General features: G+C 54.5%; 1 protein-coding gene across 9 annotated transcripts in view; it reads right to left on the bottom strand.

Moving 5' to 3' along the window:
• Window positions 1–474: 474 nt before the first annotated feature.
• Window positions 475–13,135, bottom strand: part of Als2cl (ALS2 C-terminal like) — a 21,088-nt gene continuing 8,427 nt past the window's right edge. For 3 of the 9 annotated variants that reach the window (XR_003485147.2, XR_003485148.2, XR_003485149.2), the window contains exons 7-26: window positions 12,934–13,056; window positions 12,209–12,267; window positions 12,001–12,067; window positions 11,433–11,629; window positions 11,057–11,143; window positions 10,594–10,692; window positions 10,336–10,497; window positions 9,937–10,048; window positions 8,984–9,061; window positions 8,218–8,348; window positions 6,974–7,147; window positions 6,763–6,859; window positions 6,419–6,576; window positions 5,882–5,947; window positions 5,342–5,515; window positions 4,092–4,134; window positions 3,307–3,368; window positions 3,066–3,215; window positions 2,485–2,816; window positions 475–2,412 (exon numbers count right to left, since the gene is read on the bottom strand). Coding sequence is in view for 3 of the 9 variants with exons in the window: in XM_035444009.1 (XP_035299900.1) it covers window positions 2,332–2,412; window positions 2,720–2,816; window positions 3,066–3,215; window positions 3,307–3,368; window positions 4,092–4,134; window positions 5,342–5,515; window positions 5,882–5,947; window positions 6,419–6,576; window positions 6,763–6,859; window positions 6,974–7,147; window positions 8,218–8,348; window positions 8,984–9,061; window positions 9,937–10,048; window positions 10,336–10,497; window positions 10,594–10,692; window positions 11,057–11,143; window positions 11,433–11,629; window positions 12,001–12,067; window positions 12,209–12,267; window positions 12,934–13,056 (2,217 nt within the window). In the remaining 6 variants the exon portion in view is untranslated. The other 6 variants (XR_004769770.1, XR_004769769.1, XM_035444009.1 and 3 more) reach the window with 6 other exon arrangements.

The following is a 13,135-nucleotide window of genomic DNA, read 5'->3' as shown; positions in this document are numbered from 1 at the left end:
GTGGCTCAGTCAGTAAAGTATGATGACATGTCTTCTGTTCCCAGCGCCCAGTGGGCCCAGAAGTGCATGGCTGCAGCTATGGACATGGGGAAGCAGAGAAAGGAAAACCCTTTGGCTTGCTGGTGAGCCAGTCTAGGTGAATCAGGGAGCCCTGTGTTCAAGGTGAGACTCTATCTCAAAAGATAAGATAAAGGATAATCAGGGAAGACACCTTATATTATATTAACTCTTGCCTTCTTTTTTTTTTTTTCAAAGATTATTTATTATGTATACAGCATTCTGCTTCTATGTATATCTCCACACCAGAAGAGGGCACCAGATCTCATTACAGATGGTTGTGAACCACCATGTGGTTGCTGGGAATTGAACTCAGGACCTCTGGAAGAGCAGCCGGTACTCTTAACCTCTTAGCCATCTCTCCAGCCCCTCTTGCCTTCTTATACACACGCATATACACACATGTGCACACACACATAAAGATGAAACGGATTTATTAAAAATGCGCAATAAATAAGTAGACTGTAACTGTGGCCAGGCCCCAGAGAAGTAGCCAGCAAAAAACAAAAACAAACCATTATGAGGCACCAGGGGAAATGAAGAAGGGAAATAAAGTCTCTTAGATGTCAGAGACTTTAATCACATCCTGTGTCATCTCTCACATTCTTCCCTCCGGACTCCAGGCCTCCTTTCTAGGAAGACGTGAAGTGAGGTGGACTGAGGGAGTTTTACATCTGGCCTGCAGATTCTCTTATGGCAGTAAGGGTACTGATGATAGCAACCGTGAACTCCTAAGACTGCCCTCTTGCACGACTCACAAGTCAAAAGGTGTTCTAGGCTGGACAGTTAACACCTCTAAAGAGGCCATCACTGAGATGGCCCCTCCAGTCTCCAGAAGCACCGAATGTGGGTGGCTGACTGGCACCCCCTTGTGTTGTCAATCTTCCTGCATCCCCTCACATGTCAATTTTGTCCCAAGGGTTTGTTACAGCCCTGGCTGCTCCTGGAACCTACCAGGACATTATGGAAACCCTGTGGACCCACAAGGACCAGAGGCCCAAGTTCAGTTAGTATTGGGAACAGGGGAGTAGGTGGCAGGGTTTTCTCACAGCTGATCTGTGTCATAGGCACTTAGGACTGTCATTGAGAGAGAGGCCTCCATCACTTTGACGCTTCCAAAGACTTTCCTGGGGACCAAGTTCCTGGCAGAACTCAAGCCCCAGGCCCTATGTTCACGCTGAAACATTTGGTGGATCCAGCCAGAGAAAGCCTCTTTGCTCGCTCTGGGGACAGCAGGGTAGGAGAACAGTAGGCTCTCTTCACAGTGCTCCACACTTTCTGAGAGGCTCTGAAGGTGGTCCTCCCTGAGGCTCCCAGGAGTCTCAGCCCTGGCTTTGGATCTATACCTTAGCCCTTCCCACACAGGCTGAATTGGTGGGAGGCATAACTTGAGCCAGAAACAGTGACCCAGAGCCCAGCACCATGCCCAAACTTGTTTATGGCCCTGAGCCAGAGATGTTCATCTGTTAGGGCACTAGCAAGCCTCGAATATTACTGCTGTCTCTTCCAGAGAACCCAAAACAGTGTCTCAGGTATGTCATTTATGGGCCACTTGCAGTCTGCTGGTGATCGAGGCCTGGTGAATGACTGCTGATGTTTGCATCCCAAGCCTTTGCAAAGGGCAGGGCCTGACAGAGGCAACCAGGCAGCTTGGTGTGGAGCTGAGGTTTTCCTGCCACCCGGTCCTCCTGAGAGGCCAGCTCAGGCCTGAAGCTCAGCTGAGGAGGAAGCAGGTCCCCAGGCAGATATTCATGGGAAAAGGAACGGAACAATCTGAGCCTTCTGCAGTTTGGGACCTTCTAGCCAGGAGCCGAGAAATAGAAATGGGATGAACAGTGAGAATTTCCATTTCAGTCCAAAGAACTGAATGAAGCCAGATCTTGGGGAGGCCTGCAGAGCTAAGTGAACTGGACTGGAAGAATGTTGGAAATCATTTCCACCATCACATGGGCACGCAGCCCAGAGAGTGCTGGTTTCTGACTAAGGCCTGAGGCAGAGTGAAGCGAGTGCTCCTCACCCAAGATGGTGCAACTTCCAGGCAAAAGGTTATCTGAGCCCAGACCAGAGGCCAGTGGCAAGTTATCAGCTATGGGATCACACTGCAGCAGCTGGGCATGTCCCTCAAGGAAGCAAAACACCATCTCCTTTGAGGACTACCTCCACAGCCTGCCTTGACCCAGGCAATGGGGGGCAGATGGGCAGTGCTGGCTTGCTCCACAAAGGTCCACTGCGGCCATGTGGCCCCAGCTTTGCCCTTGGTCCAGAGTAGCCACGTCACCAGAGTTCTCTAGAGTTCCAGTGGCCAGGCAGGCGGTGCAGTCGTACGTCTTCCTTCTGGATGTGCTCATAACAGGACTGGGGAGAGAGACGAGTGGGGTTGGACTTGCTGGCATCTATGTGCATGGCCCCACAAGCCACCGCACCCACCTCCCTGTGTACACCGTGCTCCAGTCAGGACTAGCTGTCAGCCACACTCTGCAGAGGCCTTCCGTCTGCACACTGCTCAGAGCTACAGCCGGAAGGGCTGTGAGGCTCATCTGCCCTGGGAACAGCACAAGGGATCCTTTCCATGAAGACAAGTACGATGGGGATTTGAGCTCTTTCTACCATGGTGTCTGGGGCAGGGAGTGATGTCCGTGGGCTCACAGCCCGGGTCCCTCACCTCCAAAGCAGTGAGCAAGAAGTCATGGAGGCCACCTGTTTGGGTGGGGTCCATCATGTCACGGATCAGGTGGATCTCAGCTCCCAGATGCTGAATTCTAGAGAAAGTACCATGACAATAAAGGAGAGAAGAAGAGGGAAGTCGCAGACAGATAACCATAGCTCAGGGAGCAGCCCTGGCCTAGAGGGCTGGACACCTCTGGAATGGCCCCAGCTCTGGCCCAGACACCCAAGAGACTGGCTCCTTTCTAGGCCTTGGTTCCCCGCCTTGCCTTCCTCTGTCCTGTGTTTGGTGCAGACAGGGTAGGAAGGGGTTTTTTCTTCCTCCTACCCCGGTTCCCACTCACCGGGCTCGGGACACCACATAGATAAGCAGGGGCAGTAGGTCATCCATGGGTAGTTTGTACTCCCGGCCCAGCACCCGAGACACCGTGGTCTCGATTTCCCCATAGGTCTTCTCCAGCACTTCCAGCTTCTCCCGAGGGTCCACTGTGGTGCTGTAAGGAGGGTGTAACTCCTGGTCAAGAAGAAGGGACAGCACTCCTGTGCCCCTACGTGTCCCCTCCCCCAACCAGGGCGGACACTCACATGATCTTCTGCAGACACTCAGTGGCTGACAGGAAACACTTGTCCCGGACCAGAGAATATCTCTGTAAAGGTGAGAAGGGAGGTAAACAGGGATCCAGCTGGACATGCCCTCATCCTCAGGGTCCCTTGCCCCCCCACATCTGCCCCGTCACTGCCCCACGGCAACCACACAGCTCCACTGTGAGCTTCACTTTAAGCAGCTATAAAATGGGGGAATGAGGCTCCAAGAGGTTGAGAAGATCCAAGTAGACAGAAAAAGCAATCATTCTAACAGCAAGGTCGCTTGGTGACACAAAATTCCAAAGCTGGTGTCAATGGTTCCCCCAGGCCCAAGGACTTGTTGGGAAACTCAGGTTTCTGAGTTGACCCCCTGCTTCTGACTCTTATGGACGTGAGGTGAGACCATGGGAGCAGCTTGTGATAGAATTTTTGCCCAGCATCACAAAAACTGTGGAGCCCAAGAATCTGCTTCTCTGGGAGACTGCAGACAGCCCTGAGGCAGTCGATGGTGGCATCTTGTGCCCTCAACCATGGCTGTCTCAGGAGGTGGGTCTGGTGTGGTTGTCTTATGAGGTGGGTCTGTCAGAGCTCTATTTACACAAGAGAAAACTGAGGCTCAGAGCTTCGGTCACAGCCAGAAGAGAAGAGCCTGTGTGGGAGCCACTTAAGACAGGAAGGAAGCCTGGTTTCTCCTCCCTCACCGGGCTCTCCCCAGGCAATCCTGACTCAGAGACTCTAGGACCACAGGCCCCTCCTCCCAGGCAAACAGAATACTGCTCTCTCACCTGATTGCTTGTCAGCCAGAGGTCCTTGAGGGGCCACAGGTGCCTGAAATTGGAGACAGGAGGTGGGAGGCTTTGCTTGGGAGTCTGAGCTCAGAGGACACACCCTATTCCTGTGTCCCTAGCAGGAAGGCTAAACAGGCAATGGGAATGGAATGGGGCCACAGTGGCAGCCTGTAGCCAGGAGAAGCCATGGAGTCCCAGGGGAAGTGATCTTCCACTGCTGTGGGAGCAGCTGAGATCCCAGCGGGGACAATCAAGCACTCATGACCACACTAAGGAAGGAGCATGTATTAGAGGCAGGGGGGTGGGAGAGGCCAAGGGAGGCTCTAGACGCTAGTGACCAGAGTGTGGTAAACACCTGTCTGACCTGTTCCCAGTACACCCTCAGTTTCCCCATGATGACCTCTCCTCCTCAACTCTCAGTCCAAGTGTATAGGCCTCACTGGTGGATCTGGAGGCAGGCCCAGTCAAGGCTGGCCAGCACCCAGAGTAGGGACACCAAGCCAGGAGGGGCTCCAAGAGAACTGCTGGAGCTAAGGGACAGGAAATGCCAGCTCTCTATGGCAACAGTGGAGGGACCGAGCCAGAGGCAATAACCCTGAAGTGGCTGGTGCCATGCTCCTGCAAAGCCAGAGGGAAAAGCAAAGGTGGTTTCCGTTGTGGGATGGTTGAGCACCTTGATACGGCTGCATCTGACTGTGTGCCCCGTAGCTCTGTGATGTGTGTATAAATGAGCGCACCTCACAGTTGTGGAATATTATAACCAGGCAAGATGTGTTTATTTTGTTTATGCTGCCGAATATTACTTTTAACTGTGTAAAGGTGTGTTACTTTTGTTTATGCTGCATTTACTTAATTATGTAAAGATGTGTTGTATTTGTTTCACCTTGCCTGCTTGAGGTACCTGATTGGTCCAATAAAAAGCTAAACAGCCAATAGGAGAGGGACAGGTGGGGCTAGGGGTTGGAGAGAATAAATGGGAGACATCTAGGCTCTGAGGGAAGAAGGAGAAGAGAACAAGGGAGAGAGGGACACACCCACCCAGAGCCAGAAGCCAGGCCACCAGCCAGACCCGAGAAGCAGTGAAAGTAAGATGTACAGAAGGAAAGAAAGGTAAAAAGCTCCTAGGCAAAACATAGATGGAGAGAAATAGGCTGAGTTATAAGAGCTAGCAAGAAACAAGCCTAAGCTCCACCGAGCATTCATGACTAACAGTAAGTGTCTAGCCGAGTGGGTGAGGAGGAGCTTACTTCTGCACATCCAGGAACTCCAGCAGCTTCGTGTCAGGGAACAGGCTGAGGTTGGCAATGCCCTGGCTGTACAACCCATCCTCTCTCTCATGAAGAAGCAGGTAGAGTGTGAAGAGCTCCGAGTAGAAGCTGGGCAAGACGAGGGGCAGCAGCAACCCGTGCACCCGCAGGTTCCTGCAAGGCCACAATGGGTGGGACACACCGCTGCCAGGGCCACCTCCACCTCCACAGAACTAGAGTCTGTCCCGGGGTCAGCTGACTCCTGCTCTATGTGACCTTAGGCTCATCTCCTCCTTGCCTCAGTCTCGTGGTGCACGTGAAGGAGGCCTCTGGCAACTGCTTCCCCTCTGCACAGCTCAAACATGAGGCTGAAGGGCACATTTAGAACAAAGCTATCTAGTGCACGGTGGCACCGCTCCAGGGTGTATCCTAGCACCAAGGTCACTGTGATTATAAATAGTCATACATGCCCAGGGCTTTCCCAAGAAGCACTGCCACCCAGAGGGAGGCCCCAGATGGCAAAGGTCTTTGATCAGGTACCTTGTCTCCATGTCCTCCTCCTCCAGGGTCTGGCCCTGGCGCTGTAAGGCAACCTTCAACAGACCCCTGCAAGCCAATGAGAGGAGCATGGTGCAGGTGCAGCCACTGCCCACAGAAACAGAATTCCACCCTCCCATTCACCAAAATGGAGAGTAGGCAGTCCCACCTCCCAGAAATAGCTGCCTAGATATGGATGGGATGCCTGCAGACTCTGAGGGTCCAAGGCTGGAGGGTCCTGGCACTCAAGTGACAGCTGAAGCTCCTAACGGTAATACTCATAGGATGTAGCTTCCACCTGGGCCAGGATACATAGATCTTAAAACCAGGGTCACACTCGGGCTACAGCAAGGGTAGAGTTCCCATGGGTGTGCCCAGGGACTAGACAGGGATTGGCCCCTGGCCAGGAGCTGCTGGAAGCCCTGGCTGTCCTGTACTGATCAAGACTTGAGTGGGAGGTATGGGACCAAGCCAAGTCTTGGCAAGGGCCATCCTGGGCCAGGCCCTGGGCAGGGCTCTTCACCCTGTGCCCAGGCTCACCTGTAGGCGACCCAAAGCTCCTGGGCATGTTGCTTCACCTCCTCCTGGGCCATCCCCTGTAGGTGTTTGTTGGCTCCTATGCCTGAATATGTGGCCTGGAAGGTCAGCATCAGGGTACGGAGTAACCTCCCCAGGGGGTGTCGGGAATTGCTCAGAGCCTGGGCCCATGAGAGACAGACAACATGGCTGCTTAGACCCAGTGTGTGGAGCACAGTGAGCCCAGACCAGCCTCCCAGACGGGAACACTGAGGCCCTCTGAGGACCAGGAGCACCATGGGCCTGTCCCCTCCAGTTAGCACCACGCTGTGAGATACAGAAGGCCTTCCCCAGCCCAGGACCCTCACCTTCCTGAGGTACTGCTGCAGGGCCTGGGGCTCGCGGTGGGGCAGCAGCTCCTTCAGGGTATCTTCCATGCTGCCCGCACAGTCCTTGGGGTGGCTCCTGGGGCACCACGCACAGTGTCCCTCACCGGCCCCTGAGCCAGCACCCACCCATCCCCAGAAGCTTCCCTAACCCCTCTCTGACCTGTAGGGGCATCCAGAGGGCCAAGCTCACCTCTCACAGCTCAGGTACTCCTGGGACTCTCGGAGCTCCCTGGAGCTCTGCACATGGAAGCCCAAGAGGGCTTCCTGCATTTCCCCAGGACAGCCTGAACGCACGAAGTCCTGGAAAGGCCTGTAGACTCCCTGCCAGCGGCTCTCCACAGGGAAGGCACCCAGCCCCAGCTGTCTGTGATTGGGAACAGCGAGAGATGTGAGAGATGGAGCAGAAGCCAGCAAGCCCCTGGCGCCCAGCCTGGGAGTGAGGCAGGATGGAGAATACAGACGAGTTGACCTCCAAGGCAAGTGGAGGAGAAAATGAGACAGAGGGCAAGAGCATGTGTTCTGAGATGGAGGAGAGGCAGGGTACATAGTTCTGCAAAGGGCCTGGAGAGCTGGAAGCCAAATCCAGACAGCTGGTCTTGGAAGAAGACAGACCAGTGCTTGGAAGTCCAGGGTTTCCCTGCGTTTTGCTCTGCCCTGTCCTCCCCCATAGCCACCCTGTGGTGGATCCTGCCTTGCCAACAGGCTGAGTGAAGGACAACTGTAAGTCTAAGAGGTAGCGTCTCACAACGGGAACCCTCAGAGGTAACCCACAGCCCCACCCTGCCAGGCTGGGGCAGACCTCTCCAGGACCACTGTCTTCTCCCAGCTCCTGCTGTCACAGCAGAGCAGCACGCAGGGACAATAGGTCTGCTGTTTCACCTCCCTACCTCTGAAATTCTTATGGGACCACTCTCCATTATTCTTCCCTCAACACATGCAGATTCTCAACAAATATGGCAAGAGTTATTCACCTGAACTGTGAGTTTTCAAAGGGCGCTCTACTTTCATAGGGGACTAATCTGTCTCACAAACTATTGCTTTGGGAGAGCGAGTCTGCATATGGAGTTTCTTGCCTCCTTCATTTTGTCTGCTGGGGAAGTCAGAGCCAGTAAGGGACACTATGGCTATGCCTCTAATGATGTATCTATCTCTTTCTTTTAGGATCTACTCACAATTTTATTTTCTACTTTTTTTCCTTGTGTATTTGACTTGGAAAATATCTTGTATCCTTTCTAGAAAGAAAGGTCAAAGTGAGACTTACAAATCCTATTTTTCTTCCAGTTTATGTATGGCAGTGTATCCACCTGAGCCCTAGACTTCAAGAGCCTCTGACTAGAAGACCTGGGGCTCTGGACTCTCTAAGGTAAAAAGCCTCCGCTGAGCACTGAGGCCTTGGGTGAGAAGAGACACACTACAAACAGGTTGGGCTCTCACCTCTTGCGAGTACTGGCTGGGTTGGGCGGGAGGGCGGCTGTGTCCAGCACTCCCTGTGTGAACAGTCCTTTATCTGTCCCACTGCTGAAAGAACCATCCAAGGTGAAACCACTGGGGAAGGTGACCTTGCCCTGGGAGCAGAAAAGGACAGGTATGTCTGTGTGCCCAGCCAGCTGCCCAGCCAAGTGTGTCAATGTTGGGCCTACTCAGGTAGGTCAGTTGGAAACATCTGACCATGTGTTCTACCTGTCCATTCAAGGTGCTGGAAAATTCTAGAAGCCTCACCCAGCTCCACTGTGAGGCTGGGTAGCTTGGTCCAGGGATCTAGAGGGGCAATTTCTGGCTGCGTGGAGTTGATCCATTCGTAGCACTCATGATGCCGAGACTCACCTATCTCTTTGTACCCAAAACTATCCCCGAGTTTCCAAAGGCCTCGGCATGGACACAACTGCCTTTTGCTATGTCAACTTGGGCAGGAAGAAAGAAAGAACAGTGACCCCAGGGACAGCTGCCCAAGGCTCGGGTGTTGATGGCTGCATAAGGGCGAAGCTCTGACAGTCTGTGCCCTCTGGGCATGAGGCAAATGCTCCAGTCCCTTGCCACCTTGCTCTGTTAAGTCAGTGTTGCATGCACCATGGCAAGGACATGGAGCCCCTTGGAAACCATGGGGGTGGGAGGGGCATCCTCCAGCTGCCCAACCTTTACCTCCATCCTCAGCTCTGAGCCCTGGCTTTATGGGGTAGGATGAGAAGTGCATGGCTCTCACCTTCCCTAGGAGGGTCAGGTCCCTGGTGAAAGTGCCCTCGTACAGAGTGTCATCCTCACATAGCAGGATGCCTGGGCCCTTGAAAGGAATAGACAGAGGGGAGGAGGTGTGAGATTGGACAGAAAAACAGGGTATGTGGACACTGACCCACAGGGCCAAGAGCACCCCAGCCCTGCACTGCCTGCCCCAGATGTGCCGAGTCCCACGAACCCCATCCCTGTTTTCCCGAGTTAACCCTCAGATGTGGCTCCTCCTCAGGAAGTGCTGGCTTCCTTTCCAATGCCTCTGCTTCCCTGCCACTGCCCTGGGTCCTCAGGGCCAATCAAGTGCCCTTACAGGAAACTCACTGACAAGTTCATGTTTAACCTGTTTCTGTGGATTTCGTGGGCCTATTTTTGCCCTTCCTGCCCCTTCTCTCTGGGGTCACCTTCCGGTTATTTCCAGAACAAGATGGAATCTAAACAAACAACCCACAGAGCCATGCACAGCTGTTGGCCATGGCCCCACCCACTACACATCAAACCCCTGGCAAGCCGAGAGGCAGAAGGCGGGAGCTGGAGGACTTGGGCTTGATCTCAGTCTCAGCAGGTTCTCTGATGTCTGTCATCAATAAACATGTGCCTGCCATTCACAAGCTAAGGACAATGGCATCAATTGCAGAAGTTACACAGGGACCCCAGAAGGATAATAGAGGTTCAGCTAGGGCTATCGAGGGGTCTCTGGAGGCCACCAGCTGTCCAGTGACACACTGGCTCTTCCTAGCTCACAATAAGCACCTAGTATACAATAAGTGCCATTGCCCTGACCTGAAGATAGGGGAAGCGAAGCTAAGCAGCAGACTGGGTCTTGCCAAAGTCAGAGTAGATGGGTGGCAGAGCCAAGCATCGCTTGTCATCCACCCAGCTTGACTCTCACTCAGCTACAGAGTGCCCAGGGAAGGGGCTGCCACTCACAGCCATCTTGTCCCCTTGGAATGTTCCTTGATAGCAGACGCCTGCCTGGGTGACCACGACCCCAGGGCCATGACGCTGGTCAGCCTGCCACATGCCAATGTAGCGCTCACCCCTAAGGGAAGAGGAAATGTGAGAGGGGACTCAGAATGTGCCTTCTGGAAGCTCTGCTGGCAGGGGCTTCGGGGAGACAGGCAGTGACAGGAGAACAGAGGAGGGCAGAGAAAGGAAGCATTCCAGGTGGAGCCCCTAGAGGTAGCACGAAGCATAGGCGGAGGGAAGTCCCATAGAGACAGGCAGCCCAGGACCAGGACAGAACAAAAGACCAGGGGTCCAGGGGCACTAGAAAGAGCCTGCGGCTTGAGCCAGCAGGACTTCTGGCTTCTCTATACCGGCACTCACCTCTCACTGTTGTCCTCAATGCCATAGCCACTCCTCTGGCCTCTCTCCCAGTGGCCTGTGTACCTGAAGGGCTGGGAGGCCTGTGGGGTACTGTCAAGGACACCAAATCCATGCCGAAGGCCGGCCTGAAAATAGCCCTTGTACACTTCTTCAGTGCCATACCTGGAGAGATTCACCAACAGTTGGCTCCACCTCAAGGAGCTCAGTCCAGAGGATGCCCCTCCCCACCCCCTCCTCTCCAGGTCAAAGGTCACTTACTCACAGATGCCATAGTCACACATGCTGCCTTCCCGCCAGTGGCACTTGTAACAGTCAAACTTGTCCTCAGAGGCTTGGGGCACCAGGCAGATGCCAAAGCTGACCGTGTAGTTGGGTAGGGTCAGAAGTCAGCATCCAGCCCACTTGCCTGATCAGATGTCCCCGTCACATCCCTCCATGCCACCCAGTTGCCTTGTTTCCAAGGAGTCCCCCAGAAAAAAAAAATAGAAGATCTCAGACCTCCCTATTCTCTTGCAAAAAATCCTCAGGACACCCCTCCCCCACATGGGAGCCAGTCTCGGGCTGAGACCACATTCCTATTCCAGCCAGGGTCCCCCTTCTGTGGTGGCAGGAGCTGGGCCACCTGCCCACTCCTGTTTGAGGTCTGGGGATTTGGGGCAGCCCAGTGGATGACAGCTCGTCTGGTTGCCCCATCTGTCCCTATCTGCCCAGTCAGCCTTACCCATGCTCCAGGCCCTGGCAGAAATCCCCCACATGGTTACGCCCATCGGGCCACTTCAGGGTTCCCCTGGAACACAGGCGAGGTCCACTGCATCAGGTCACCAGACCCATCCCCAGACAGCTGCACCCCCAGACTGGTGGCACACACACACACACACACACACACACACACACACACACACACACACACACCCCAGCAGGCACTGGAGTACTTTCCCACAATTCTCATGGGGAAAGCCCCAGGAACATCTACATCCTCCTTTCCCCTTGAACCACAGGAGGTAGTGAATTAAAAAACTCCTCGTCAATGGAATTTCTAACACACTCCTTTCTGATGACCTGCTGAAACTGCTAACCCCACAGCAATGGTGACTCACTTGCCATGCAGCTTGGCCCGGCACCAATCACCCTCATAGGTAGCCTGGTAGAAACGGCCCTCATGGCGGAAAGTATAGGCCACACAGCGGCAGTCAGGGGGTAAGGATGACTCGGGGCCGGACCCCAGCACAGGGAAGTCCTTCTTGCCACGCAGGGCCTGGCACACAGCCTGGGTCACTTTCCACTGCCACACAACCTGATGGGGACAGGAAGGCAGTGAACATGTCATTGTTGCTACAGAATGCTCTAGAAGCCTCGTGGGGCACCTAGGTCTTTCCCCACCACTCTGTTCCCAAGGACATTGCCTGCCCTTCTATGGCGTGGCATCGGACCCGCGACCTGAGTAGTTCAGGGACTAGACAACCCAGAGGGCTGCACAAGGGGCTAGGGACAGGCATCCACTTAGGCCTCTACTTCAGCCTAATGGTGGGAAATTCCTTTTCCTCTGACATCCTGATACCGAACCCTAGGCAAACCCCTGATGCCCTTCTAGTCCTGTAGCATTGGCACTCTGCCCTCCCCGGCTTCTGGCCTCATCCCCGCTGTTCATGCTTCAGCCTCATTCACCTGGCCCTGGGGGTTTCTGGTGCAAAAGGAGAACTCCTCTTCAGGTGTGAGGATGCGAAGCACACACCTAGGCACATGGAGGTGACCAGTGAGCCCCAGTTCTTCTAGGGTTGGAAGCGGGGCTCATGTGGGAGCCTGGAGGTGTGAGCGGATATCACAGGGCACAGGGAGGCAAGTCCAGGGGACACCTGCAGAGGAAGTCACTCACTTGTCTTGGCCAGGATCTACCCACACCAACTTCAGGTCAAAAGTGTGGATATTGTGGCCCTGGAAGAAGATGAGTAAAGGTGGTGTCCAGAGCTGTGACAACAGGGATACCTGCCCTGGGGGCCCCCAGATGCCAGGCAAGAGCATCAGTACTGGATCCTTCCATCAGCCAGCACCCTTCAGCCACAGCTTCTTGGCTTTCTCATCCTAGGAACCTGACAGGCTTCCTTACCCCTGCGGTTGCCAGGGTTTTCTAGAAACACAGGTGGCCTCTGGCAGCCCCTGGTGCAAACTTCTAAGGCTCCTCCTGCCTGGGGCCCACTACAGAGCTTCCTCCCTCCCTCCTTCCATCCCTCCCTGTTTTTGTCAGGCATTTTGCAGCAGCAACAAGAAAAGGGAAAGGGCTAGAAACATCTCTAGAGAATGTACTGTGATGTCAGGAGAGGAGGGAACAGAGACAGAATAAACCCTAACCAAGCCACCACGCTGAGGCAGGGGAGACAGTGCTGGGAGCCCAAGTGCCAGGTGAGTTTGGTCAAGGTTACTGGTTATGGGACAAACCCTGAAGCCCAGGTCAGTCTTCCTGGTGACCTGCAAGCCTTGACCAAGCCATCCCCATGTCATGTCAGCATGTGGGTCTCTCCCCTACCTCTCCGTCTCTAAGCCTATGGCCTGTTCAGTTTCTAACCCGACCCGGGACTGCACCTCACGTTATCTCCTCCTAACCTGAAGCAGGACAAGGACGTCATCAAAGAGTAGCACGCGCTCAGCCCGCAGCGGGGCGACCACCACAGGGATGTCCTGGCTGTCCTGGAGGAGCCGGCGGGCAGGGGCACACAGCACGTCCTGCTGGCATGAAGAGACACGCAAGGAGATCAGGTGGCCAGCCCTGCACATCCCTCCCGCACCCTAGACACCTCCCAGAGAC

Source organism: Cricetulus griseus, chromosome 4 (genome assembly GCF_003668045.3).
Source record: "Cricetulus griseus strain 17A/GY chromosome 4, alternate assembly CriGri-PICRH-1.0, whole genome shotgun sequence".
Classification (NCBI taxonomy): Eukaryota; Metazoa; Chordata; class Mammalia; order Rodentia; family Cricetidae; genus Cricetulus; species Cricetulus griseus.
Note: the sequence above shows the minus strand (reverse complement) of the source record. Positions and strands in the feature narration are given on the sequence as shown.